Here is a 25,119-nt window from a genome sequence, read left to right as displayed (position 1 = left end):
AGCGGAGTCCCTCCTTACATAAAAAGCATATGTATTATTAAAACAATTATCAATAAAACATTAACAGTGCTGAAAGCCTCTTAGACCGGCTCATGAGTTGTAGACTCATAGGCCCGGATTCACAGACCTCGGCGCATATTTATGCCGCGATAGCATATCTTCTTTACGCTACGCCGACGCAGCGCAGAGAGGCAAGCATGGAATTCAGGAAGCCAGTGCTCCCAAAGCTGCGTCGGCGTGGCGTAGATTTCGAAGGCGTAAGCCAGCGCAGGTGGAAGTGGGTGTGACCCCATGCAAATGATGGTCCGAGCGTGGAGCTGTGTTTTATGCCCGGCGTATCATGAACGGAGCATGCGCAGTGACGCGGACGTATGACTGCACCCCTGTGCGCATGCTCACAAATACGCCAAGCCATACGCCCGTCCGGCGCAAAAGTACATCCTGCTTGTTTCCCCCCCCCTGAAGCAAGGTACTTTTGTTGAGCGATGGCAGCTGCAAATGTTGGCAAAGAGAAGAGGAAGAGGAATTTTTCTATGGAGGAGAGGGCTGTCTTGATTTCGGCAATAGCCAAATTTAATAAATACCTCCATGGTGCCCACAGTGCCAGGACCAGCAGGGCACGTAAGAGGGAGATCCTGGAGGAGATCACCCTGAAGGTCAATGCCCTTGGGCATGAGACCAGGACCCCCGACGATGTCAACAAAAAGATCAATGACATGAGACGTCGGGTCCGTGACAAGCTGGCCCTTATGAGGTGGCACGCCAGGGGCACGAGAGGAGGACCAGCTTCTGCTCTGCTGTTGACGGATGAGGAGGAGGTCATCGCCAGCTGTCTGCAGCGGGAGCAAGTGGAGGGTATGGAGGGCTTTGACTCCGGTGACCAGGCCTTGAGGACAGGTAAGTGTGTTTTATCCCCTATCTGTGTGTAGCATGTGAGGGGGTGGAAGGGAACATGTGACAAGTGTGTGGGTCCACCAACATGTGAATGCTTTGTGTCATCCACAGATGTGCTGGAGGGAGCTGGGCCATCGTCAGCTGCTGGACGACCCACGCCATCCCCGGAGGAGTGTGCCCACACCTCTCCTCCAGAGGAAGTTGAGGAGGAGGAGCATGGGGACCTTGATGATGGTGTATACCTTGATGAGGAGAACATCATCTCTGTACCCTCATAAACCACCTCTCCCATCAGGGGAAGCCCCTCACCCTCCTCCCCATCAGGGAAAGCCCCTCAAGGGCCTCCCCATCAGGGAAAGCCCCTCAAGGGCCTCCCAGATCAGGGAAAGCCCCTCAAGGGCCTCCCCCATCATGGAAAGCCCCTCAAGGGCCTCCCCATACAGACGGCCCCAAGCCTCTCCTGCCCCCAGGAAGGCTACGCAGAAGACAAGGGGTGTTCCTGAATCCCTCCAGGAAGGGCTTGCGAGGGAACAGGCCTGCCAGACGCGCCATATGGGTGCGATTGCAGGTGACCTGCGCCGTGTGGCAGACAGCCTGGCCTCCTCAGCCCAGACCCAGGCTGAATGCACAGTGGCTGTGCAGGGCACCGCAGCCACTGTGCAGCAGTGCCTGACACAGCAGGCTGAGCAGAGCACCTCAATCTGTGAGAGCCTGCAGGATGTCAGTGCGAACTGCGCTGCTATAGTGACCTGCCTTGGGGAGCTGCAGGCCACAACATCAGGCCTCGTGGCAGAGGTGAGGAGCCTGGGAGTGGCGGTACAGGCCAACACGGCTGCCATCGAGGCGGAGGGGCGGCAGACCAGGCGCCACCAGTGGCACACCACCACCCGCCATCTGCGGATGCAGGCTCAGACCAACGCAGTCCTCACCCGCATTGCCCTTGCGTTGGAGGGCAGGCAGCCAGCATCTGGCAGGAGTGACAGAGCAGGGTATGATCCTCCTCCTGATGACCCCCCCCCCACCTGAGGCTCCCCCCAGACAACTGAGGAGCCGGAGACGTGGCACCATGCGTGGCCTACGACAGGGCAAATGAGTGCATTTTTTTCTTTTCTTTGCTCAGGTTATGAGCTTTTTGTTTTAGTTTGCTCAGGTTATGAGCTTTTTGTTTTTGTTTGCTCAGGTTATGAGCTTTTTGTTTTTGTTTGCTCGGGTTATGAGCTTTTTTATTTTTGTAGTGACTGCACACGGTCAGTAGTGCAGGCTACAGTGTGACTGGTGTGTGAATGTGGGTGACATGCCTGCCAGCAATGTGTGTCACCTTGGGTCGTCGGGGAGAGGTTATCCCCACGACCGTGTGAATGTGGTATGAATGGACAGCAACACCATTGGGGCGTGGCGTTGCTGCTCCCAAGTGCTGCATGGTGGACTTGGGCTAAACCAATGTGAAGTGGATGTGGTGTGTGTGAGCACAGGACCCCAGATGGCAAGTCCCCTTTTTTTTTTATAAAAAAACAAAAATATTTTTGATATTTTTAAATTTATTTTTTTATTCTTTTTAGTTCCTTTTTTATATATATATATTTTTCTTTATTTCGTCTTTCTCAATTCGCGGCAGCACCCCCCCAGGCCCATGCCTGAAGTTGTGTAAGGGGCCCCATAATTCCTGATGGCGGCCCTGCCTGGCATGTTGGCATACAGGTGTTGTCCTGCAAGTGTGGTTGCTCAGCTCGTCCGTAACGGTGCTGCTGCAGCTGCTGTCCAGCTGACCTGTGCACGTCTGGTGCTGAGTTACACCTGCTTTATGTGGAATAACTTTAGGCTGGACGTTGAACTTACGCGCACCGCGCGTAGCCTGCGCCGGGGGCACGTACGTTTGTGAATCGCCGTATCTCCCTCATTTGCATATTTGAATACAAAATCAATGGGAGCGGTAAATGCACCCAGCGTAAATATGCGCCTACGATACGCCGGTGTAGGAAAGTTACGTTGGTCGTAGGAAGCCTATTTTCAGGCGTATCTAGATTTGTGGGCACGGCGCACAGATACGACGGTGCATATTTACACTTACGCGGCGTAAGTGCTACGTGAATCCGGGCCATAATCTGCACAAATGGAATAAAAAAAACATGGGTGTAAATTGACAATGTGAATGAACCATATAGGTAATTCCCATCCAATTATTCCAGCCTCCCAGAGTCCTATTCAAAAGATAAAGTCCAATTTGACTCCTTGAATGATAATTCACACAATTCTGGTGGAATTCTCAGGGTGCAATCTCTAATCACATCAGGTAATACAAATTTCACTCTGTCCAACTCCCCTCATGGTGTTGTACTCACCAGATTGTAGATATTACCAGCGTATGAATCTAACCCATACGACCCGTCTCAGCAGCTCTACTCCAGGTGTATGTTGGTATAAGTCATTGGGTGTATACGTGCAGCACAGCGGACATGCAGGGAAGCAAAGGAGACTGCATATGGTGTAAAACCCTTTATTAAGAAATACAACCCCTGCTACCCACATATGCTTACTCGATATGAAAGAATAAGAGCTTGTCACTTAGGATGTTGCATCTGCTCACTCAGAGATAAGGCTTATATTCACCGAATTGTCTCCTCCATGAGTCCCGGGTAGATGCTAACCTCCGTGCAAGTAAAATCGTTGTGTAGCCACGCCCTGACGCGTTTTGTGATTGGCTCACATCTTCAGAGGGCGTGGCTACATGTTCCATCTGGTCTCTTAAATAGGGGATTGTCCGGGTGTTCCCGCCCTCTCACTAACTTGATAGGGTGTGCGCATGCCGCTCCATGAGCTTGCGCCCAATCAGCTGCTGCGCCGTCCTACTAGACGAGCAAGCTGTCCCTTGTGCTTTAGCACACGTCAGTTGCTACGTCATATGGATTAGCCTCACGTTGACAGGGCTTCCCCGCATGTTCGCACATGCGGGTGACCCGCCATAGTGTTGTGGTTTAGCTCTATAACGAAAGAGCTTACCTCAGGCAATCCCAATGACCCTGTGTGAAAAATACAGGACTATTAACCCACAGATTTAGGACTTTACTGATATGAGCAAATGCATATATCCTCAAACCTTTTACATAATCACAGAAATCGGCACTAACTTCTGTGCAAAATGTGCAGCTATAGAGTATGCCATCACAGTTTTAGTCCATATACAGTGTGTATCATTTAACTCTGCCACAAACATTGAAGTATAATTATAGAATAATTCTATTAAGAAAATGCATATCTATATATATAAAACTCAACGTGTGTGTGTATGTATGTTCCAGCATCACGTCCAAACGGCTAAAGATATTAACATGAAACTTGGCACACATGTTACTTATATGTCAGCAACAAACATAGGATAGGTGGTTTAACCCTTACCCACCCCCATTTGCCATGGTCGGGGTTTTTCTTTAAAGTCCCATTCAACTCTATGGGAAATACATGTTACTTCATAACTTCCAAACGGCTGTACATATTTCGATAACACTTGGTCACATGTTACTTATATGTCCACTTAAACTATAGGATAGTTAATTTATCCCTTAACTACCCCCATTTGTGAGGGTCGGGGTTTTTGTTTAAAGTCCCATGCAAATCAATGGGAAATGTATGTTCCCACATAACTTCTGTACGCCTGGAGATATTTCAATAATACCTGGTACACATATTACTTATATGCCAAATAAAAATATATGACAGTTAAATTAACCATTACCTACACCCTTATATAAAAGATGGGTATATTTATATTACTATGATTTTCCTCCCCAAAAGGTTAAGATAGGAAGACCGGGCAACGCCGGGTATTCAGCTAGTGTATATATATAAGTAAGACAAAATTTATGTATAAAAATATACATATATATAGAAAGAAAAGTATATATTAATGCATTCAACAGCTATATATATATATATATATAGTAGGTAGTCAATATATTAATTAAATGCTACCTATCCTGCGACTCACATGTTATATCATCATAATTACAGTGAAAATCGTATCAAAACTTGTATATACCCTCTATCGCAAAAGTATATTGTGCGTTAAATTTCAAATTAAAATATTAAAGTAAATTAAAATATTTTTTAAATTAAATCAATTCATTCAAAATTCAAGAATCATGATATCTAAGTTAGAATAATCACTGATTCAATTTTTGGTCGATTGTAATCGACTGCCACTGACACTTGACACCTAACCCATTATACGTCCCACTGGTGAACCTTCATCTCTGACCCCCCACTCTCAGGTGGGAGACCAGTCATCATCCACCCAAGAAACGTACTGGGCCAGTAAAGAAAACCTGTATTCAATAAGATGTTATAACCTCCTTATCCAATAATTCCATTAATAATTACTAATAAAACAATTTAAATCTACATCTATATTCAGGCCATTAGGACTCAAGGTATTGGTCAAATATAGCCATTGGGTTTCGCGTTTTGAGATTCCACGGACCATATTAGCCCCCCTCTAATTGGGGCCAATTCGGTCAATACCCCAAAACTTCAATCCTATGGGGTTCTTATCGTGTTTCTCCTGGAAATGTAGCGAAACGCTGTGCTCTTTGTAACCGATGGTTATGTTATAGATGTGCTCAGATACTCTTTTGGACAATGTTCTTTTTGTTCGTCCAATGTACATCAAACCACACAGCCATTCAAGAGCATAAACCACGTGTGTTGTAGCGTACGCAATACACGCTTTGATCTCAAATACTCTGCCATTTGCAGTGGGTGTGAAACTAGTTAGACCTCTCAGGTGGGTTGTCACTTGGCGACACGATTTACATCTTCTGCATGCCGTGAACCCTACTTTATTCCAAAACATCTGAACTTTCTTCGGAGGGTCCAGAACTTTCTGGACTATTTGATCTCCAAATGTCACTGTTTTCCTGTAGATAAAGGGTGGGGCATCTGGTAACACTGGCTTAAGTACTTTGTCCATTGTGAGTATATTCCAGTGGTTTTTAAATATAGACTCTATCTCACGATACTGTTCGTGGTAACTGGAAATTAAGCCCCATTCATGTATTTGGTTAGGCAGACGTTCTCTGGGTTCCAATAGTACTGCCTGTGAGCTTTCCCCCACTTGTTTTATACGTTTATCCAGATGCACCTTGTTATACCCCTTCTCCACAAACCGTTGTTTGATCAATAAGGCTTGGGCCCAATAGTCATCATCCTGAGTGCAATTGCATCTAATGCGCATAAACTGGCCTTTAGGTATATTCCGAAGCCATAGTGGATGATGTCCACTCTGTACCGGGATATAACTGTTTCTATCCGTGGCCTTGAAATATGCCTTAGTATACAGATGACATCCAAATAGTGTATTTCATGTTGGTCCCAGGTAAATTCCAATTTGATGTTATTCTTATTGCTATTAAGCCAAACTGAATGCGCCACGAGGGATTCTTCAGAGCCCTGCCATATCATGAATAGATCATCTATATATCGTTGGTAGAAGATCAGTTCTCGTTTCCTATTGTTATGGATCCACCTATCTTCCCATTCACTCATGAAAAGATTGGCGAGGCTGGGTGAAAACTTTGCACCCATTGCCACGCCAGTCTTTTGGCTATAGAACTGCCCCGCATACCAGAAGTAGTTGTGCGTAAGGCAGTAATCTAATGCCATTTTGAGGAATTTATTTTGGATGTATGGTAGGTCATCCCTTTTACTGAGTGCCCAATTCAGGGCAAGTAGGGCGTCATCGTGCTGAATGTTGGTATATAGCGAAGAAACATCCGCTGTTACTAAAAACACTTCGGATCCGGTAGGGAATGTTATTTCCTTTAGCTTTTGTATAAAGCTTGTAGTATCTTTTAGGAACGCCTTAGTGGTGATCACACTACTCTGCATGACATGATCTAAATACTGTCCGATCCTAGCAGTGACCGAATTGATACCATTGACGATTGGCTGGTGGTAGTGTTGAATGTTTATGTATTTTAGGGACTGTATATATTGTTGGTGTCCTATTGAAGCTTGGACATAGATATAACTTCTCCTTCTTAGTTATCACTCTCATATAGTAACCATAATCAACCAGATTGCGTAAATCCACTCTATATTGTTTTGTGGGGCCACTCTTTAGAAATTGATACGTATTTTGATCGTCCAACATCCCCTGGAGTTGGGAGTGGTAGTATGTTTTATCCATTACCACCCCCCCCCCCCCCCTTTATCTGCTAAGTATATCAATTAGCTTTTTTCTATTTGCCACGGGGGAGGACCAAAGCTAGTGCTTTCATTTTTTAATCAGAAATCTTTACATTGCTGGATGGTGTTCAGACTCGGCATTATTTATTGTCATTTCTTCTGCTACATGTTTTTCTTATTTTAAACTTCCAGTTATAAAATTGATTTGTTATTCAAATGTTTTTGCTCTCTTTACAGTGCCTTTTGTCCTGATCATTTAGGAGATATCGAAGTTGTACAAAGTAAGTTTATGTTTTAGGTTTGTTGTAAAGAGAACATTTTCACAACGGTCCCTATGTATTCCTAACTATAGCTAGCAACCTTGAGTCACCTAAAAGCGTAAGAATGTGTACAAAAATATAAATAGTTCCACGTGAAGAAAGACGTAAGGCCCAGGAGTGCAAAATCATTCTTCTTCAATGAAAATGCGCTCCACGTGAAAAGACACAATTCTCCACCTTCCCCTAAAAGGTGAAGGATCACCTCCAGAAATTGACCCTCGCCACAAAGGTCAATTTAGCATGTTGGCAGCCACAAGAATTTAGGGAACATGTTCAATCTGTTGCAGCTTGAATATGCAGTCAGAGGCACTACAAGACCACAATTCTTGACGGAATGGACCACAAAGGATATTAATCTCTCAAGCTCAAAACGAAGAGAAGAAAACCATACTGCTCACCATTTAAAAACTTTTTTTTACCAATTTCGTTATGGGATTAATTAAGTATACTGCATTCTGTAAAACACTTTATTAAACCAATATAAATACACTTGCATGTAAAATAAAGCCAAACAGGTGCTTCTGAATGACTCCAGCCAGTATGAGATTCAGTGCTGTCTGGGAGGAGTATGAACAATATGAACAAATACAACTGTGTTAAAACAGGGATCCTTCCAGTTCACATGCAGTCAGCTCAATCCAGGATTGCTGTAGCTCTGCTCTACATGCTTCATTACGCATGATGTGCCCATGCCCCTGATGATGTCATTCGTGACAAAATATATAAGGCAAAGATACAATGATCCTGGATTGAGCTGACTGCATGAGGACTGGAAGGATCTCTATCTTAGCACAGTTGTATTTGTTCATACACCTCCTGAAGAACATTGAATCTCATACTGGCTGGGGCCATTCAGAAGAGCCTGTTTGGTTTTATTTTTTATAGTTTTAATAAAGTGTTTTTTAGTGTTGAGCACTATGATTTGCTTCTCTTACTTTTGAGCTTAGGATATGGATATCCTTTATGGTAAATTTCATCAAGTAATGTGGTTGTGAAGTTGGGTCTTGTGGTTCCTCTGATTCACTGCATATACAAACTGGATCAGATTGAAAATGTTTTCTGTGTTCTGGTGCCTGCCAACATGCTAAATTGACCTTTGTGTTAAGGGGCAATTTCTGGAGGTGAGCGTTCACCCTCTAGTCTAGGGGAAGGTGGAGGATTGTGTCTTTTCACTTGGAAAACACTTTAATTGAAGAAGCATGATTTTGCACTACAAGGATTTATGTTTTTCTTCATTTGGGACTATTTATACTTTTTTAGTCATGGTTTGAATTATTTTTAACAATGTATTTGTGTGCAACATATGAGCTATTTTGGGTAACATATGAGTTGTTTTTGGATAAACTATTTTTGTCACTTTTATACACGCATATTTGTATGGCGATATTTAATGCAGTGCTGTATATGATATTTACAGTATGTTTTAAGTTTGTTTAGTTTGGAGTTACAGTGATACATATTATTGTCTGAAAAAATGCTTTGGATAGTAAAACATTTATTTTCTGCCAGTAAATACCTTATACAGCCCACTTTCTGTTTCTTGCCTGGTCATTAGCCTAGGCTTATGACATCATGCACAGCACTCTCTCTCACTCTTGTGAGAGTTTGCCAGGAATTGAGGGGGGTGAGTTATAAGAGGGCCAATAAGAGCTGCAGGGCTGGAGGTGTGCCTCTGTGTGTCTGTGTAAATCCAGGAAGTGAACAAGTAGCAGCTTCAGCTGCCCACGGTTAAAATGGTTGCAGTCAGACTCAGTGGAGGGAGATTTCTGCAACCTATTTGGCAAGTAAAGAATCACAGTATATATAAAATAATATGCAAAGTGGTTGGAGGGAAGCTTGAGAATGGCAAAGATGTTTTTATTACAAATGATGTAAGCAGGCGGCAGTTCCTCTTTAAGACTCTTCTCTACGTCACTGTTGGAGCTTTGCCTCTTCAGTTGCAGCTGTTTGGGGTGGTTGTCCTCAGCCTAAAGAGTACCACATCCAGACTCTGCTGGTGTGAAGGTTGCAGGTACAGCCTCTCAGTGACTTTGCGGGCACTGGGTTCCACATAGGGTGCTTTTGAGACTGTGTTCTGGAAAAAAGTAGCTGTGGAGCACTTTCCAGGTCTAGGGCATTGCTGTAGCGCTTGCCTTGTCTTTAAAGATTTACTTAGTAAGTAGATTGGTCTGGCCAAGCATCAGAACCTACCTCAAATACTTAGGTTGCTCGATGCCATTATTCCCAGTTCCTGCCAATATTGCCTCTCCCTCCCGCTTTTTGCAGCAGGGAGAACATTGATCTCTGTTTCTGCTGCCCGCCTACTGTGACCTTGGTTACCTCTGGTCATCTAGCCCACACCTGCTATGAGCTGCTTAGGTTACAGGAGTACCTGGGGCATTACCTCTTAGGGCCCTTTCACACGGGGCGGATCAGTAATGATCCGCCTCCGTGTGTCCGTAAAGCTCAGCGGGGATCCTCTGTAAAATCCCAGCTGAGCCGTCGGCTGACAGGGCGGTCCCCACACACTGTGCAGGGACCGCCCTGTCTTTCCTCCGCTCTCCCCTATGGGGGGATCAGATGAACACGGACCATATGTCCGTGTTCACCCGATCCAATCTGCCAGACGGAAGAAAAATTTTCTTCCGTCCGAAAAATCGGAGCTTTGCAGAGGCGGGTGATTACGGGTGTCACCGGATGGTCAGCCGCTGACACCTGCAATTACATAGGGACCAATGTATGTCCTGTTTTCATCCACATAGGAATGGATAAAAATGCAGACATACAGTCTGCACAAGGGGCCTTACCCTGAGCCTATACACTGCCTTACAAAAACATGGCCATGGTACAGGGTGCTCCCAGCTTACATTCGATATTCCAGGGCTGTTTGCAGCATGAGGATGGGTCTGTCTTGTTACTGACTTCTGAAATAATGGTATGAGCCCAGGCACTTAGCCAAACTCCATTATACAATAATTAGTAGAGCTAGTTTGTCCAGGAATTACCAAACATTAACCATTAATGGGTATCATTTTGCTTTGTTATCAGTGTTGTGTGTTATATAAAATGGAAGTAATTTTGGGCATTTGATATAACCTAGAGCTCCTAGCAACATTAGAAACAACAAAATAACAATTCCAGATGCCTGTTAAATTACATGTTAATCTGCTTATATTATCTGCTATGTTATATTATTGGTACTAAAACCTATATCACATGATGTATATCATGATGTATATCACATCACAAATAATGTTCAACAATGTACACATTAGGGTAAAATGAACATTCTTCCTAGGATTCTATACTTCTTCAGAACTATCCCTTAAAGTGGTTGTAAACGTTTTTTTTTTCTAAATTTGTTCCTTTTATTGTTGGTTCACTTACCCTTTCCTTCGATTTCCCTTCTAAATGTTTTTTTTCTTTGTCTGAATTTCTCACTTCCTGTTCCTCCTCAGTAAGCTAGCCCCAATCATCCGAGCCGTTCTGGCAGGGGGTTAGTCAGCGTGCTTGTCCCCTCCCTTGGGACTACATCCCTGCGGGGAGATGTTAAGCTTACTGAGGAGGAACAGGAAGTGAGAAATTCAGACAAAGAAAAAAAAACATTTAGAAGGGAAATCGAAGAAAAAGGTAATGGAACCAACAATGCACTAGCTTAAATGAACCTATTTAGAAAATAAAAAACAAACTTTTACAACTCCTTTAGGCAGTCCCCAGAGGAAAGATGCTAATGACTCAGAATAAAATGTATCATTATATGGGGTAAAGAGAGACCTAGAATTACCAAATCAACATTGTACACATCTAAACACAAAGAAGGCCTAGGAGTTTCCAGTCTTATAATTTATTATCAAGCTGCACAGATAGACCATTACAAGGGCACCTTTACCCCAATGGATTATTATGGAACATGTATCCTGCACTTCATGGTCTATTGGAACCATTGCATGGATTCCTATAAGGCCGTGTTCCCCTATTATGCAACCTACCTTACCATACTGACTTGCTGTATGGAACAGACATCTTTACTCTTAGCACATTCTTTTAGCTCCTAAATTGAACGATCCCGAACTCCCTCCTAGCCAATCTTCACACCATTTTTGGTGGTGGGAAAATAAAGGACTAATGCCGCGTACACACGACCGTTTTAAATGTCATGGAAAAAACAACATTTTTCTCGACGTGATTCTTGTCGAGCCTGCCTTGCATACACACGATTGTGAAAAAAAAATGCTAGAGCAAAGTGTGGTGACTTACAACACGTACGACGGCACTATAAAGGAGAAGTTTCATTAGATTGGCAAAATCCTTTGGGCTGATTATTCAAATTTCCCTTCTCATAACCTACTGCTGATCATACGCGTTTTTTCCCCCGTTGTTAAAGCCTACACACGACCGTTTTTCACGACGTGAAAAACAACGATGTGAAAAACGATGAGAAAAAATAGAGCATGTTCTAAATTTTTAATGGCCATTTTTCACGTCGAGAAAAATGCTCTGAAGCCTACACACGGACGTTTTTAATGACCATTTTTTCTCGTCATGAAAAACGATGAATAGGGGACTTTTTATCTGGAAATGATACACACACACTTTAGACAACTACAAAGACATATTTCAATTGCTCCCAATTTAAATGTTTTGTTGCAATCAACTTACATTCTATCTTAACACATGTCATCCCTCCTTAACTTCAACAATATTTTAATTATCTTGCAAAACTAGGAATTCTGCATGAGGTCCTATTTCAATAATATACAATAATTTAACCAAACCAAGTTGTAAACTCCCATATACTATATGAAAGAATAGGAACAAGACTTCTCAGGCCGCGTACACACGGTCGTTCCAAACCGATGAGAATGGTCCGACGGGCCATTTCCATCGATTCAGCGCTGAAGTGGCCTGATGGTCTGAAGTGCGTACACACCATCATTCCAAAAAACGATCGGGTCAGAACGCGGTGACGTCAAACACACAACGTGCTGAATAAAACGAAGTTCAATGCTTCCAAGCATGCCCCGACTTGATTCTAAGCATGCGCGGGTTTAAACCGATGCTTTCTGTACTAACCATCAGTTTGGACCGATCGGGCAGCGGGCCATCGGTTCGATTTTGAAGCATGTTTTAACATTTTGGACCGAAGGACAACAGACCGATGGGCTATACACACGGTCGGTTTGGACCGATGAAACTGAACCTCGGTCCATTCTCATCGGTTTTGTCCGACCGTGTGTATGCGGCCTCAGACTCTTATCAGAGTGGCAAGAAACACCCCATGAGTTATCTAACATACCTATTAATACAACTTTTGTGAAATCTAATTCTAAAACACTAGCATTAGCTAAAACGTGCCCACAAATATCATCTCTATACTTTAGAAATTATGGCTAAGCAGGTACCATGTTACAAATATGGTGACAATGTCCTAAAATAACTTGATTCTGGATCAGAATCGTCAATTTAGTTTGTTCTGTCACGTTGGGATAAATGTTTCTAGGTCACTAAAAGAAGCACTATTTCACAAAAATTACAGTGAAATCCCTACATACCTAAAAATATCAGTGTCATACAGTAAATAATCCTAGCAGCTAGAATCAAGATCGCAAAGAGTGGGAAACAGTTGGTTGTGTCTATTGACTGTCAAACACAAATACAACTGGATTATGATTAATGATGAACTCATGTGTATATTCCATGACACACAAATTAAATTTGATAAAATGTGAGACCCATGGTCCCATCCTCTCCTCTATCATTTATACTTTTTCTTCTTCTCACCCAATTATTTCCCTATTTTTCTTTGTTTTACTTTTCTTCTCTATATTGAAATAACTAACAGTTCAAAATAGGTTATTTGGTACTTTCCCATCCTCTCATCTGCAATGTGGAATAAGATGGCGCACCTATAAAAGGGATTGTAATTATATATTTTGTAGGATTATACAAAAAAGATTTTTGAATAGTATATTGTATGATGATGTTATTTGTGCTTGCATCAAAAAAAAAAAAAAAAAAAAAAAAAAAACACACCACTGAAATGTACAATGTTGAATCCAATGTGACCAAATACGTAATGCTTGGCCTAATAAGAATTTTTTAATGACAATTCTAATAATGAGTTTACATGATAAAAATGTAAACATTAAAGCGGAACTTCACTCTCTCAATCAACATTGACTATTTTTAATCCGTATGCTGCTAGCATTAGTAAGTAGATAGGAGTCTTCTGGAGGGGAGGAGGGGGCTACTCAGCTAAGCACACCCTCCTGCTTGTATGCCTGAACCAAGGGCAGATCTGCCCTTACTTAAGGTGGCCACAACCAGAAATGCTAGGAGGTGTTTTTCAAAGTGATTTCTCAGCAAAATAAAGAATGGAGATATGGATGAATGGGGGGGGGGGGGGGTTTGCTTTGAATATTAAAAATTGATTTAATCACATATTTGCTTTGCGTTGCTCAGATGCAGTGTACACTAGTTCCACTTTAATATAGCTAAATGAGAAGACATAACAAAATGAATTTTGTGTTGAAAGGTATCATCAGCTCCTTTTGATGCTTACATTTTTTTTATGATAATAATAGATAATGAGCCAGTTGCTCCTGGTGACCTCCCGGACGATGGAATTATGCTTGTGGAGAATATAACACACACAGATGAAGACACTATACTCCCTTTTGGTGAGCTCAGATTTTTCTGGATGCACAAAAAATGTGTTGCTTTCACCTTGCTGGTTGTTAACCACTTCAGCCCCAGAAGAATTTACCCCCTTCTTGACCAGAGCACTTTTTGCGATTCGGCACTGTGATTTAACTGACAATTACACGGTCGTGCGATGTTGCACCCAAACAAAATTTACGTCCTTTTTTCCCCACAAATAGAGCTTTTTAAAGGCGGCAGGGTGGCAAGCGGTTAATATACATGTACTGTATACACATATCTCCCCAGTAGACAGAAGGGTCAGTATATCAAGCACCACATCCTAATTAGTTACACCAAATAATAAAAGAGGAGGATACTGTGGACTTTAAAGTTCACAGTGTCCTCCTCTTTTAGATTTTTTGATGCACATATACTGTGCATCATTTTAATATGAACGGAATGGTGGCAGCAAGTAAGAAGGAATAACAGATGCATTTTGTGTTGAAAAGTATTCAAATCGCTTCATTGACACTTTATATTTTTAATGGTTTTAATGGATACAGAACAGCCATTGGATGAGACAGCTTCTCCTAATGACCAGAAAATTGGACACATGCTTGTGGAGGAAACAACACACACAGATGGAGATAGTGTACCCACTTCTGGTGAGATTAGATTTTTCTGGCTGCCCATAAAATGTGTTGCTTTGGCCTTGCCAAGTGTTAATATACAGTACATGTACACTATACAGAAAGAGTTCTGTCAGTTTTAACCGCTTAAGCCCCGGACCAATATGCAGCCTAAAGACCCAAGGTGTTTTTACAGTTCGGGACTGCGTCGCTTTAACAGACAATTGCGCGGTCGTGCGACGTGGCTCCCAAACAAAATTGGCGTCCTTTTTCCCCCCACAAATAGAGCTTTCTTTTGGTGGTATTTGATCACATCTGCGGTTTTTAGTTTTTGCGCTATAAACAAAAATAGAGCGACAATTTTGAAAAAAATTCAATATTTTTTACTTTTTGCTGTAATAAATATCCCCCAAAAACATATATAAAAACATTTTTTTTCCTCAGTTTAGGCCGATACGTATTCTTCTACCTATTTTTAGTAAAAAAAATCGCAATAAGCGTTTATCGATTGGTTTGCGCAAAATTTATAGCGTTTACAAAATAGGGGATAGTTTTATTGCATTTTTATTAATTATTTTTTTTTTACTACTAATGGCGGCGATCAGCAATTTTTTTCGTGACTGCGACATTATGGCGGACACTTCGGACAATTTTGACACATTTTTGGGACCATTGTCATTTTCACAGCAAAAAATGCATTTAAATTGCATTCTTTATTGTGAAAATGACAGTTGCAGTTTGGGAGTTAACCACAGGGGGCGCTGTAGGAGTTAGGGTGCACCTAGTATGTGTTTACAACTGTAGGGGGGTGTGGCTGTAGGAATGACGTCATCGATCGTGTCTTCCCTATAAAGGGAATGACGCGATCGATGCGCCGCCACAGTGAAGCACGGGGAAGCCGTGTTTACATACGGCTCTCCCCGTTCTTCAGCTCCGGGGAGCGATCGCGACGGAGCGGCTATAAACAAATAGCCGCGCCGTGGTCCCGGATCGCTCCCCGAGCGGACCCGACCTCCGCATGTAGCGGGGGGGTCCCGATCGGACCCCCCACCCGCTAATAGGCAAGGACGTACATGTACGCCCATGTGCCTGTACGTGCCATATTGTGGACGTATATGTACATGCGGGGGTCGGGAACTGGTTAAGCAGGTGTGTGAAGAAATACTGTAAAATAATAATTCTTTCAAAAATATATATTATAATTGTTTAATCCATCTGGCAAATGTGTACACTGGTCATTGAGTTCTTGACAAAGTAGTGGTACAAGCTTTCTAACATCCACAGAAGGCTACAGATTGTTTACGGAGATGACACCATTGACAAGAGTATGCAGAGATGGAAGAAAAAATGTCAATGGTGTCATCTCCGTAAACATTCTGTAGCTTTCTGCGGATGTTGGACAGCCTGCACCCCTACTTCATCAAGAACTCAATAATGGCACATTGCTTCTGTTGGTAATTAATTTATTAATTAGACTATCATCTTTTTTTCAACAAAGAAAAAACCTGCCCCTACTGGAGAAGAAGAGGGTCGGATAAAACCTCTTTCCAAGTTGTCTTTTACGTATTCCTCCATGGATTTTTGTTCAGGCAAGGACAGAGGATAGGTCCTTCCTTTGGGAAGAGGTGCTCCAGGAATCAATTTAATTGCACAATCAAAAGAACGATGTGGGGGTAAAACTTCTGCCTTTTGCTTGCAAAATATGTCTGCAAACTCATGGTATTCACGAGGCAAGGTAGGTGGGATGGTCACGGGAGCCAACATACAAGCAGAAAGTCTTTTGGGTTGAGACAAACAGTTTGGATGACAGAAAGACCCCCAAGAGGTTAGTTCTCCATTTTCCCAATCAAAAGAAGGGTTATTTTGTTGTAACCATGGGTAACCAAGGATAACAGGAAGAAGTGGAGAATCAATAAGAGACAAGACAACTTCCTCTTTGTGAAAAACGCCTACCTGAAGGGTGATTGTCGTAGTCTCAAATTTTACAATGCCATCTCCCAAGGGTTGTCCATTCAGGGTGGTAATGTTCAGGAGTCTAGACTTTGGAACAAATGGGATGTTATTTTAATGCCCAATTAGTCTCCGCAGCACGGGTACAGAACTCGATAGCATATTGTGCCACAGACCTGGTGCCAGGAAGATCCTGGTGCCAGGAAGATCCCGGTTCAAACACACCCAGGTACATGACACCCACCTCTCCTTCAAAATATCTACGAGATAAAATGAACCTCCAGCCAACCTTTTACATTTGGACCAATCTTTTTAAAATCAGTTGTGGGGGGGGGGTACTCCAAGAGTCTCCAACCATTCTCGCCAATTTTTTGAGAAATTTTGGGCTGCATTTCTATGCTGATAAGTGTTTTTCTTGTCATTTTATTGTCATTTTATTGACTTGTTAAACCCATTGATGACTTGTTGAACCCATTGATGACTTGCGGGGACTTAAGGAGAGAGCCAGTATCTTGCTATCATTTTCCTGGCTAAATAGAGCAGTCTAACCAATGCAATATACAGTACGTAGACAGTAAATAAAGCTCTTCCAGCAAGCCACCAAGTATACATGTAATTAGATTCAGTTGTAACTGGACTTGATCTATACAATTAATGGTCCTGACCACCTCCTCCCAGTATCTTACTAATTTAAGACATTTCCAAAGCATATGAATAAGGCCTCGTACAGACGAGGGGATGTCCGATGGAAACTGTCGGCCGGACCGTTTCCATCGGACATTTCTCCTCCGGATTTTGATCTGATGGCTTGTACTCACCATCAGATCAAAATCCGCGCGGAAAACATTCGCGGTCACGTGTCGCGGCGACGTGCGCGACGCTGGAAGGTAAATACTTCCACGCATGTGTCGAATCATTCCGACGCATGCAAGGGATGGGGAGCGGACGGACTTATCCGGTGAGTCTGTACAGACGACCGGATAAGTCCAAAGGACAGGATTCCGGCGGATAGATTTTGTAGCATGCTACAACATTTTTATCCGCTGGAAATCCGTCGGCTGGATTTTTATCAGCTGGGAAATGTCCGCTCGGGCCTACACACGACCGGATCTATCCGCTGGAACTGATCCGCGGATAAATCCCAGCGGATAGATCCGGTCGTGTGTACGGGGCCTTAGACTCCCTAAATTTAACTGGCATTTTGGGCAAATGGGGGAGTCCCTGCTGCCCCACCTATGCAACTGTATTGACGTTCTATATGTACGATGGAGAATAAACAAATGAGACAGTTTTTGGGTCACTGAAACTGACACAGTGGGTCAGCCGCCAAGATCTTTTCCCAGCTGTCCCTGTATTTGGGACCCACATCAGCCTCACATTTTTCTCTACAAGGCAGCAAATCTGGGGCTTGTATATAGATCAACAAACAAGCGTATATGCGAGAAATTGTTACTTTTTTAATCTGTAGTGGAAAGTAGAGAGTCAAAAAACCCTAAGGCCCCTTTCACATTTATACGACTTCAAAGTCGTGCGATTTTGCCGCGATTTGGGATCAGTACAACTTCGACTTTGCCACAACTTTGGCATTAACCAATAAAAACATACATGGTGTGAGGCAATTCATTTTCCTGCCACCGCAGTTGTCATTGCTGCTGCGGCAGTAGCAGTGCATGAGGAAGAAGAGGAGGAGAAGCGGAGGCGGAGAAGACGTTGATATTGGGTACATCCCATCATTGCCAATCGTGAAGATAGGGGTCAATTTTGGGTCCTCTATAATAAAGAATGAGAAGAATGCCCCTTACATTGGTGGTCAGTGGGAAGAATGCTCCTTACATTGGTGGTCAGTGAGAAGAATGTTCCTTACATTGGTGATCAGTGGGAAGAATGTCCCTTACATTGGTGGTCAGTGAGAAGAATGCTCCTAACATTGGTGGTCAGTGGGAAGAATGCTCCTTACATTGGTGGTCAGTGGGAAGGATGTCCCTTACATTGGTGGTCAGTAGGAAGAATGCTCCTTACATTGGTGGTCAGTAGGAAGAATGCTCATTACATTGGTGGTCAGTGGGAAGAATGTCCCTTACATTGGTGGTCAGTGAGAAGAATGCTCCTAACATTGGTGGTCAGTGTGAAGAATGCTCCTTACATTGGCGGTCAGTGGAAAGGATGTCCCTTACATTGGTGGTCAGTGGGAAGAATGCTCCTTACATTGGTGGTCAGTGAAAAGAATGCTTCTTGCATTGGTGGTCAGTGGGAAGAATGCTCCTTACATTGGTGGTCAGTGGGAAGAATGCTCCTTACATTGGTGGTCAGTGGGAAGAATGCTCCTTACATTGGTGGTCAGTGGGAAGAATGCTCCTTACATTGGTGGTCAGTGAGAAGAATGTTCCCTTCATTGGTGGTCAGTGGGATATTGTCTTTGTAGATTGTCTTTGTAGTTTATCTCGTCTTTGTAGTTTGTCTTTGTAGTTTATCTCGTCTTTGTAGTTTGGGTCACAGAAATCATAAATAGCTGGGCACCCACGGATAAATCGAATGATTTGCTCATTATCGAGGACGTTTTTTTTTTTTTACCTGTTTGGAGCACATTTTTCCTGAGGGAATAACCAGGAAGTGAATGTGTGGTAGAAAAATGTGCTTGAGAGGGGCTTCTATGCTGAAAGTATTGGGTGGGACAAGGGTTAAAGCTGCTTGTGCATACAAAGTTGTACTGAAATCGTACTGAAATCATGTCTATATTATTCAGGTACGATTTGCATGCTACTTGAGGGTTTAACATTGAGGTCTATAGACATCAACTCGCATGGAAATTGTACCAAAGTAGTGCAGGGACTCACCATGTTTGGAGGAGGAGGAATGCTGCCTATGACCTCAAGAAAACCATCCCCACCGTCAAACATGGAGGTGGAAACATTATGTTTTTCTGCTAAGGGGACAGGACAACTTCACCACATCAAAGGGAGGATGGATGGGATGGGGCTTACAGCAAAATTAAAGGAGCTGCAGGAATATCTGGCAAGTACTGGCTGTGTGGTACATGTGACAACAATCTCCCGTATTCTTCATATGTCTGGACTATGGGGTAGAGTGACAAGACGGAAGTATTTTCTTCCAAAGAAAAACATCCAAGCCCGGCTAAATTTGGCAAAAACACATCTGAAGTCTCCCAAAAGCATGTGGTAAAATGTGCAACGATCTGAGGAAACCAAGGTTGAACTTTTTATTCCAAAAGATATGTTTGGCACAAAAACAACACTGCACATCACCAAAAGAACACCATACCCACAGTGAAGCGTGTTGGTGTCAGCATCATGCGTTGGGGTATTTTTTCTTCAGCTGGAACAGGGGCCTTAATCAAGGTAGAGGGAATTAAGAATAGTTCCAAAGACCAGTCAACATTGGCACAAAACCTTCAGGCTTCTGCTAGAAAGCTGAACATGAAGAGGAACTTCAGCTTTCAGCATGACAACAACCCAAAGCATACATCCAAATCATCAAAGGAATAGCTTCACCAGAAGAAGATTAAAGTTTTGGAATGTCCCAGCCAGAGCCCAGACCCGAATCCGGTTGAAAATCTGTGGGGTGATCTGAAGAGGGCTGTGCACAGGAGATGCCTTCACAATCTGAGGCCTCGTACACACGACAGAGTTTCTCGGCAGAATTCGGCGAGAAACTCAGTCAGAGCCGGATTCTGCCGAGAAACTCTGTCGTCTGTACACTTTTGGCCCGATGGAGCCGCCGAGGAACTCGTCGAGAAAATAGAGAACATGTTCTCTATTTTCTCGTTGTTCTATGGGAGAAGGCGGCCCGCCGAGCTCCTCGGCGGCTTCATCCCTGAACTCGACGAGGAACTCGACGTGTTTGGCACGTCGAGTTCCTCGGCCGTGTGTACGAGGCCTGACAGATTTGGAGTGTTTTTTGCAAAGAAAAGTGGGAAAACATTGCCAAGTCAAGATGTGCTGTAAAAAATTCAAAAGGTGCTTCAACAAAGTATTAGTTTAAGGGTGTGCACACTTATGCAACCATATTATTTTACTTTTTTATTTTTATTTCCCTCCACCTAAAAGATTTCAGTTTGTTGTTCAACTGAGTTGTACAGTTTATAGGTCACATTAAAGGTGGAAATCGTTCTGAAATGATTTATTTTTGTCTCATTTTTTTACATCACAGGAACCTTAGGGACCTTAGGAAACTCATAGTGCAGTAAACTTCAATACCATTGTAGCGGGGTCACCCTGTCAGAACTTTACGACAGGTCTTCCCCACTGGAACTTTATCCATTTTTTTGTAAATATGTAAGATACCTTTAAGGAAGTTATGCATTGTGGGAATGCAAGTAGCAGGAGATATGGACTCCACCGACTCGTAGGAGAAACAGACTACACTTCCCACATTGCCCTGTGTTATTGGAACATGTGACACCTCTGCACGGACTTATGGGGGAGGTTATTTAAGGAAAGGGAGTGGTTGCTTTCGCTCTCTCGGGACCTGCAATTCTCTCCTCTGCGGAGCCGCTAGCAGAACTCAGCCGTGCTGTTAGGCCAGAAGCCTGGGGCCTATCCATTGAGAAGCCAACCATTCAGACGGAAGCAAGACTCCAGCATCCGGCCCGTGCGCCTGAAGATTGAGGAGACTGCTCAGCTGACACTGAAACAGTGGAGCGCCTCCGTCCGGGATCCTGTGTGTCCCGTGGAGCAGTGCTTGTCAGCGCTCCCTTTCTGAGGAGAATTCAGGTGGATCGGCCTGTTGGGTGAGAGAGCACTTGCTCAGCTTCAGACTCTCGGTTTAATACAGACACCTAATACCATTTCACAGACCACAGACACTTGTTCGGCCCCTAGCCGGAACTTAGAGGTTCATTTAACTGTTCCAGTGTTACACAGAAGTGGTTGACGCTGACGAGCAGTCAATCCACCAACATCCAATTACCCTAGACATTCTGTTGCTTAGGCCTCTTTTCCCCAATTGCCACCTGTGGATTACAAACTCTTACGTGCACCGACCGGCCGCAACGGGGATAGTAACTGTTCTGTAGGACTGCCCGTTAGAGGGCGCTCGCGAACATGGACTTCCTGCTATTAGAGTAAACGAATGGTACCATTCATAGGTTAATTTCCGTCTGATTACATAAATTGCAGATCCTTGCAAGGGCCCTTGCGGATATTTAATTCTTAACTTGCTAGTTGTGTTTATGTTTGAACTTATGCGTGCCCTGTTAAGTTCTATACAGTAAACTTACCTCTTCCTATATTCACTGTGTGGAGTGTATTCTTCATCTCTCTTCCTTTGTCTGGAGGGACCGTCCACAGCCACAGGTAATTCCATTGCTATATTGTCACTGTATGTTGCATGCTTGCTATTGTGACCCCAGCTCAGTAGGGGTCACAATATCTCATTCTCCAGATTTCTGATGTGTCAATGGAGGGTTTGAGCCAGTTAAATAGGGGTGAGCAACACCAAAAGAGAGTAGATCCCAAACAAATCAGCGGCTCCTGCAGGGGGTAGTGCTACACCATTTATTAATGGGGTATTGCACTTACAAATCAGCAGTATATGGTAGTTTATGGTACAGGGTGTCAAACACAATCAGGGTTCGAGCACCACCATGAGTAGTGGCAGCGCACATGCACAATGACATCACTCAATCAGCTCCATCTGACATGTCCCTGAAAGGGCATCTTTAAGATTTTTAAGTGCAATACCCTATTAACCACTTCCGGACCGCCGCACACCGATATACGTCATTTGTTTGAAGAGGGATATCTTTGTTATGGCAGCGCTGTTGGGCACTGGTAGGCAGCACTGTTGTACACTGGTAGGTGGCACTGACAGGAAGACAGATGAGCTGGCGGCAGCTCTCCCTGATCGGGACCGATGTCCCTCTGTTAGCCGCCGGTGATTGGCTTTTTTTTCTCCTCGCGCTATCAGCCTATTACCGGCTGTTTACATCATATGATCAGCTGTCATTGGCTGACAGCTGATCACATGGTAAGGGGTCGAGATCGACCCCTTACTCCGATCTGTGATTCAGTCTCATAGACTCGCTGATCACAGAGCGTGCCACGCGCGCCCTGCAGTGAGCACGCAGGCCACTCGAGCACGGGAGGACGTCTATTGACGGGCTTCTGGCAAAGTAGGTCCGCGCTGTAGCCTTCATTCGGCTATAGTGCGGATGTGAAGTGGACAATGATTGGAGGTTTTAAGTAATTTTCCTGCCAAAAAAACAGTTTTTAAAGCGGAGGTCCAGCGAAAAAAAACATATACACTTTTGTATTGCTGAAATCACTATGGGCCAGATCCACAAAGCACTTACGCCGGCGTATCTCGAGATGTGCGGCGTAAGTGTATATATGCGCCGGCGTAACTATGCGCCGTATCCACAGAACTAGATACGCCTGAAAATAGGCTTCTTCCGACCTACATAACTTTCCTACGCCGACGCTGGACGCATCTGGCACTCCCATTGATTTCCTATTCAAATATGCAAATGAGGGAGATACGGCGATCCACAAATGTACGTGCGCGCCGCGCGTAAGTTGTACGTCCGGTCTAAAGTTACCCCTCATAAAAGCAGGGGTAATTCAGCAGCAGACATGCACAGGTCACCCGGAGAGCAGCTGCAGCAGCATCGTTACGGACGAGCTGAGCATCCACACTTGCAGGACAACAATCGGTATGCCAACATGCCAGGGGCATCCATGGTCATAGCTATATTACTGGCTTCACAGGCGCGTAGGAGGAGGGCACGGGAGAGGATATACCGACCGCGCATAAACGTCTTTGGCATGGGTGATTCGGAGGTGTATCGCATCTTCAGATTCAGCCCCGATGCCATCCTGGAATTAGCCACAACCCTGCAAGATGACATCACCAGCAAGACAGATCGCTCACATGCAGTGGAGCCACTGGTCAAGGTACTGGCAACACTCCATTTCCTTGCCAGTGGCTCGTTCCAGCGTACAAGTGGAGTCGTGTCTGGGATGGCACAATCCTCCATGAGCAGATGCGTGCACCAGGTTGTCCCCACAATCCTCAGACGCATGTCCCACCACATGATTAGACCCACCCAGGAGCATCTGCGGCTGAAGGTAATGCAGGATTTCTTCAGAATTGCAGGATTCCCACGCACCGTGGGAGCCATTGATTGCACACATGTGGCACTACACAACTACGCCATGAGAAAGGGCCTGGAGATTGACATATGTGATGACCTGACTCCCGAACCAGACATTCCCCCCCTAACCGAGGCTACCCCGTCTGCTGAGGGAAGAGCAGTCAGGAGATGCCTCACAGTAGGCATCTTTGCACGTTAAACACACACATTCATCATGGCACATGGACAATGCATGCATGCACACCACTGTGGTCCCTAGCTCACACACACCACATCCACATCACATTGGATTAGCCCAAGTCCACCATGCAGGACTTGGGAGCAGCAACGCCGTGCCAAGGCTCCAATGGTGTCGCTGTCCATTCATACCACATTCACATGGCCTTGGGGATAAATTCTCCCCGACGAGCCAGGGTGACACCCCTTACTGGCAGGAGTGTCACCCCCACATTCACACACCAGTCACACTGTAGCCTGCACTACTGACCGTGTGCTGGGTCTACAAACAAAAAAAAACTCATAATCTGGGTATACAAAAAAAACGCACTCATCGGCCCTGTCGTGGCCCACGCCTGGTGCCACGGCCACGGCTCCTTAGCTGCATGGTGGGAGCCTCAGGTGGGGGGGGGAATCAGGAGCATCCCCTGGTCTCTCCCTGGCTGCCTGCCCTCCATCGCCAGGTCGATGCGGGTGAGGACCGCATTGGTCTCGGCCGGCAGCAGCCTTGACTGCCTCCTCTCCGCCTGGATGGCAGCAGTATTGTCCCGTACGGCCTCGGCCAGGGTCTGGACCTCTGCCACTAGGCCTGCAGATCCCCCAGGCAGGTGACCACAGCAGCACAGTTGCCACTGACATCCTGGACACTGTCAATGATCTGTGCAGAGGAGGCCATGCTGTCTGCCACTCGCCACATCTGGACGGCAACCTCACCCAGATGGCGGGTCTGGCGGGCCTGTTCCCTCTTGAGATGTTCCGGGAGGAACTCGGACACCCCCCTAGTCTTCCTGGTAGCCTTCCTGGGGCCAGGAGAGGCTTGGGGCCGTCTATAAGGGGAGTCCCTTGAGGGGGTAGACCTGTTGGGGGAGGACCCTGAGGGGCTTCTCCTGATGGGGATGGAGGTCTGAGAGGGCCCGGCCAAAGAGGGAGACTCCTTTAAGTAGAGGCAAACATCTGTATTAATGTTCACCGTCTCCTCCTCAACCACCTCCTGAGGAGAGGTGTGGCCACTCCTCTCCACCGATGACTCATGGCTTCCCAGGGGGTCAGGCTCAGAATGATGTTCGGAGGATAGTGTGGGATGGCCACTGGCAGCAGATGGCCCCGCTCCCTCCTGCACATCTGTGGATGACACAAAACATTCACATGTTGGTGGACCCACACACTTGTCACATGTTCCCTTCCACCCCCTCACATG

General features: G+C 44.7%; 1 protein-coding gene across 4 annotated transcripts in view; it reads left to right on the top strand.

Moving 5' to 3' along the window:
• Window positions 1-25,119, top strand: part of LOC120929093 (PHD finger protein 11-like) — a 71,162-nt gene that overhangs the window by 24,774 nt on the left and 21,269 nt on the right. For 2 of the 4 annotated variants that reach the window (XM_040340299.1, XM_040340301.1), the window contains exons 4-6: window positions 7,312-7,355; window positions 13,958-14,053; window positions 14,579-14,680. In XM_040340299.1, coding sequence (XP_040196233.1) covers window positions 7,312-7,355; window positions 13,958-14,053; window positions 14,579-14,680 — 242 coding nt within the window. The remainder of the gene's footprint in view (window positions 1-7,311; window positions 7,356-13,957; window positions 14,054-14,578; window positions 14,681-25,119) is intronic. The other 2 variants (XM_040340300.1, XM_040340302.1) reach the window with 2 other exon arrangements.

The sequence above is a fragment of the Rana temporaria genome, chromosome 2, assembly GCF_905171775.1.
Source record: "Rana temporaria chromosome 2, aRanTem1.1, whole genome shotgun sequence".
In the NCBI taxonomy this organism is placed as follows: Eukaryota; Metazoa; Chordata; class Amphibia; order Anura; family Ranidae; genus Rana; species Rana temporaria.
Note: the sequence above shows the minus strand (reverse complement) of the source record. Positions and strands in the feature narration are given on the sequence as shown.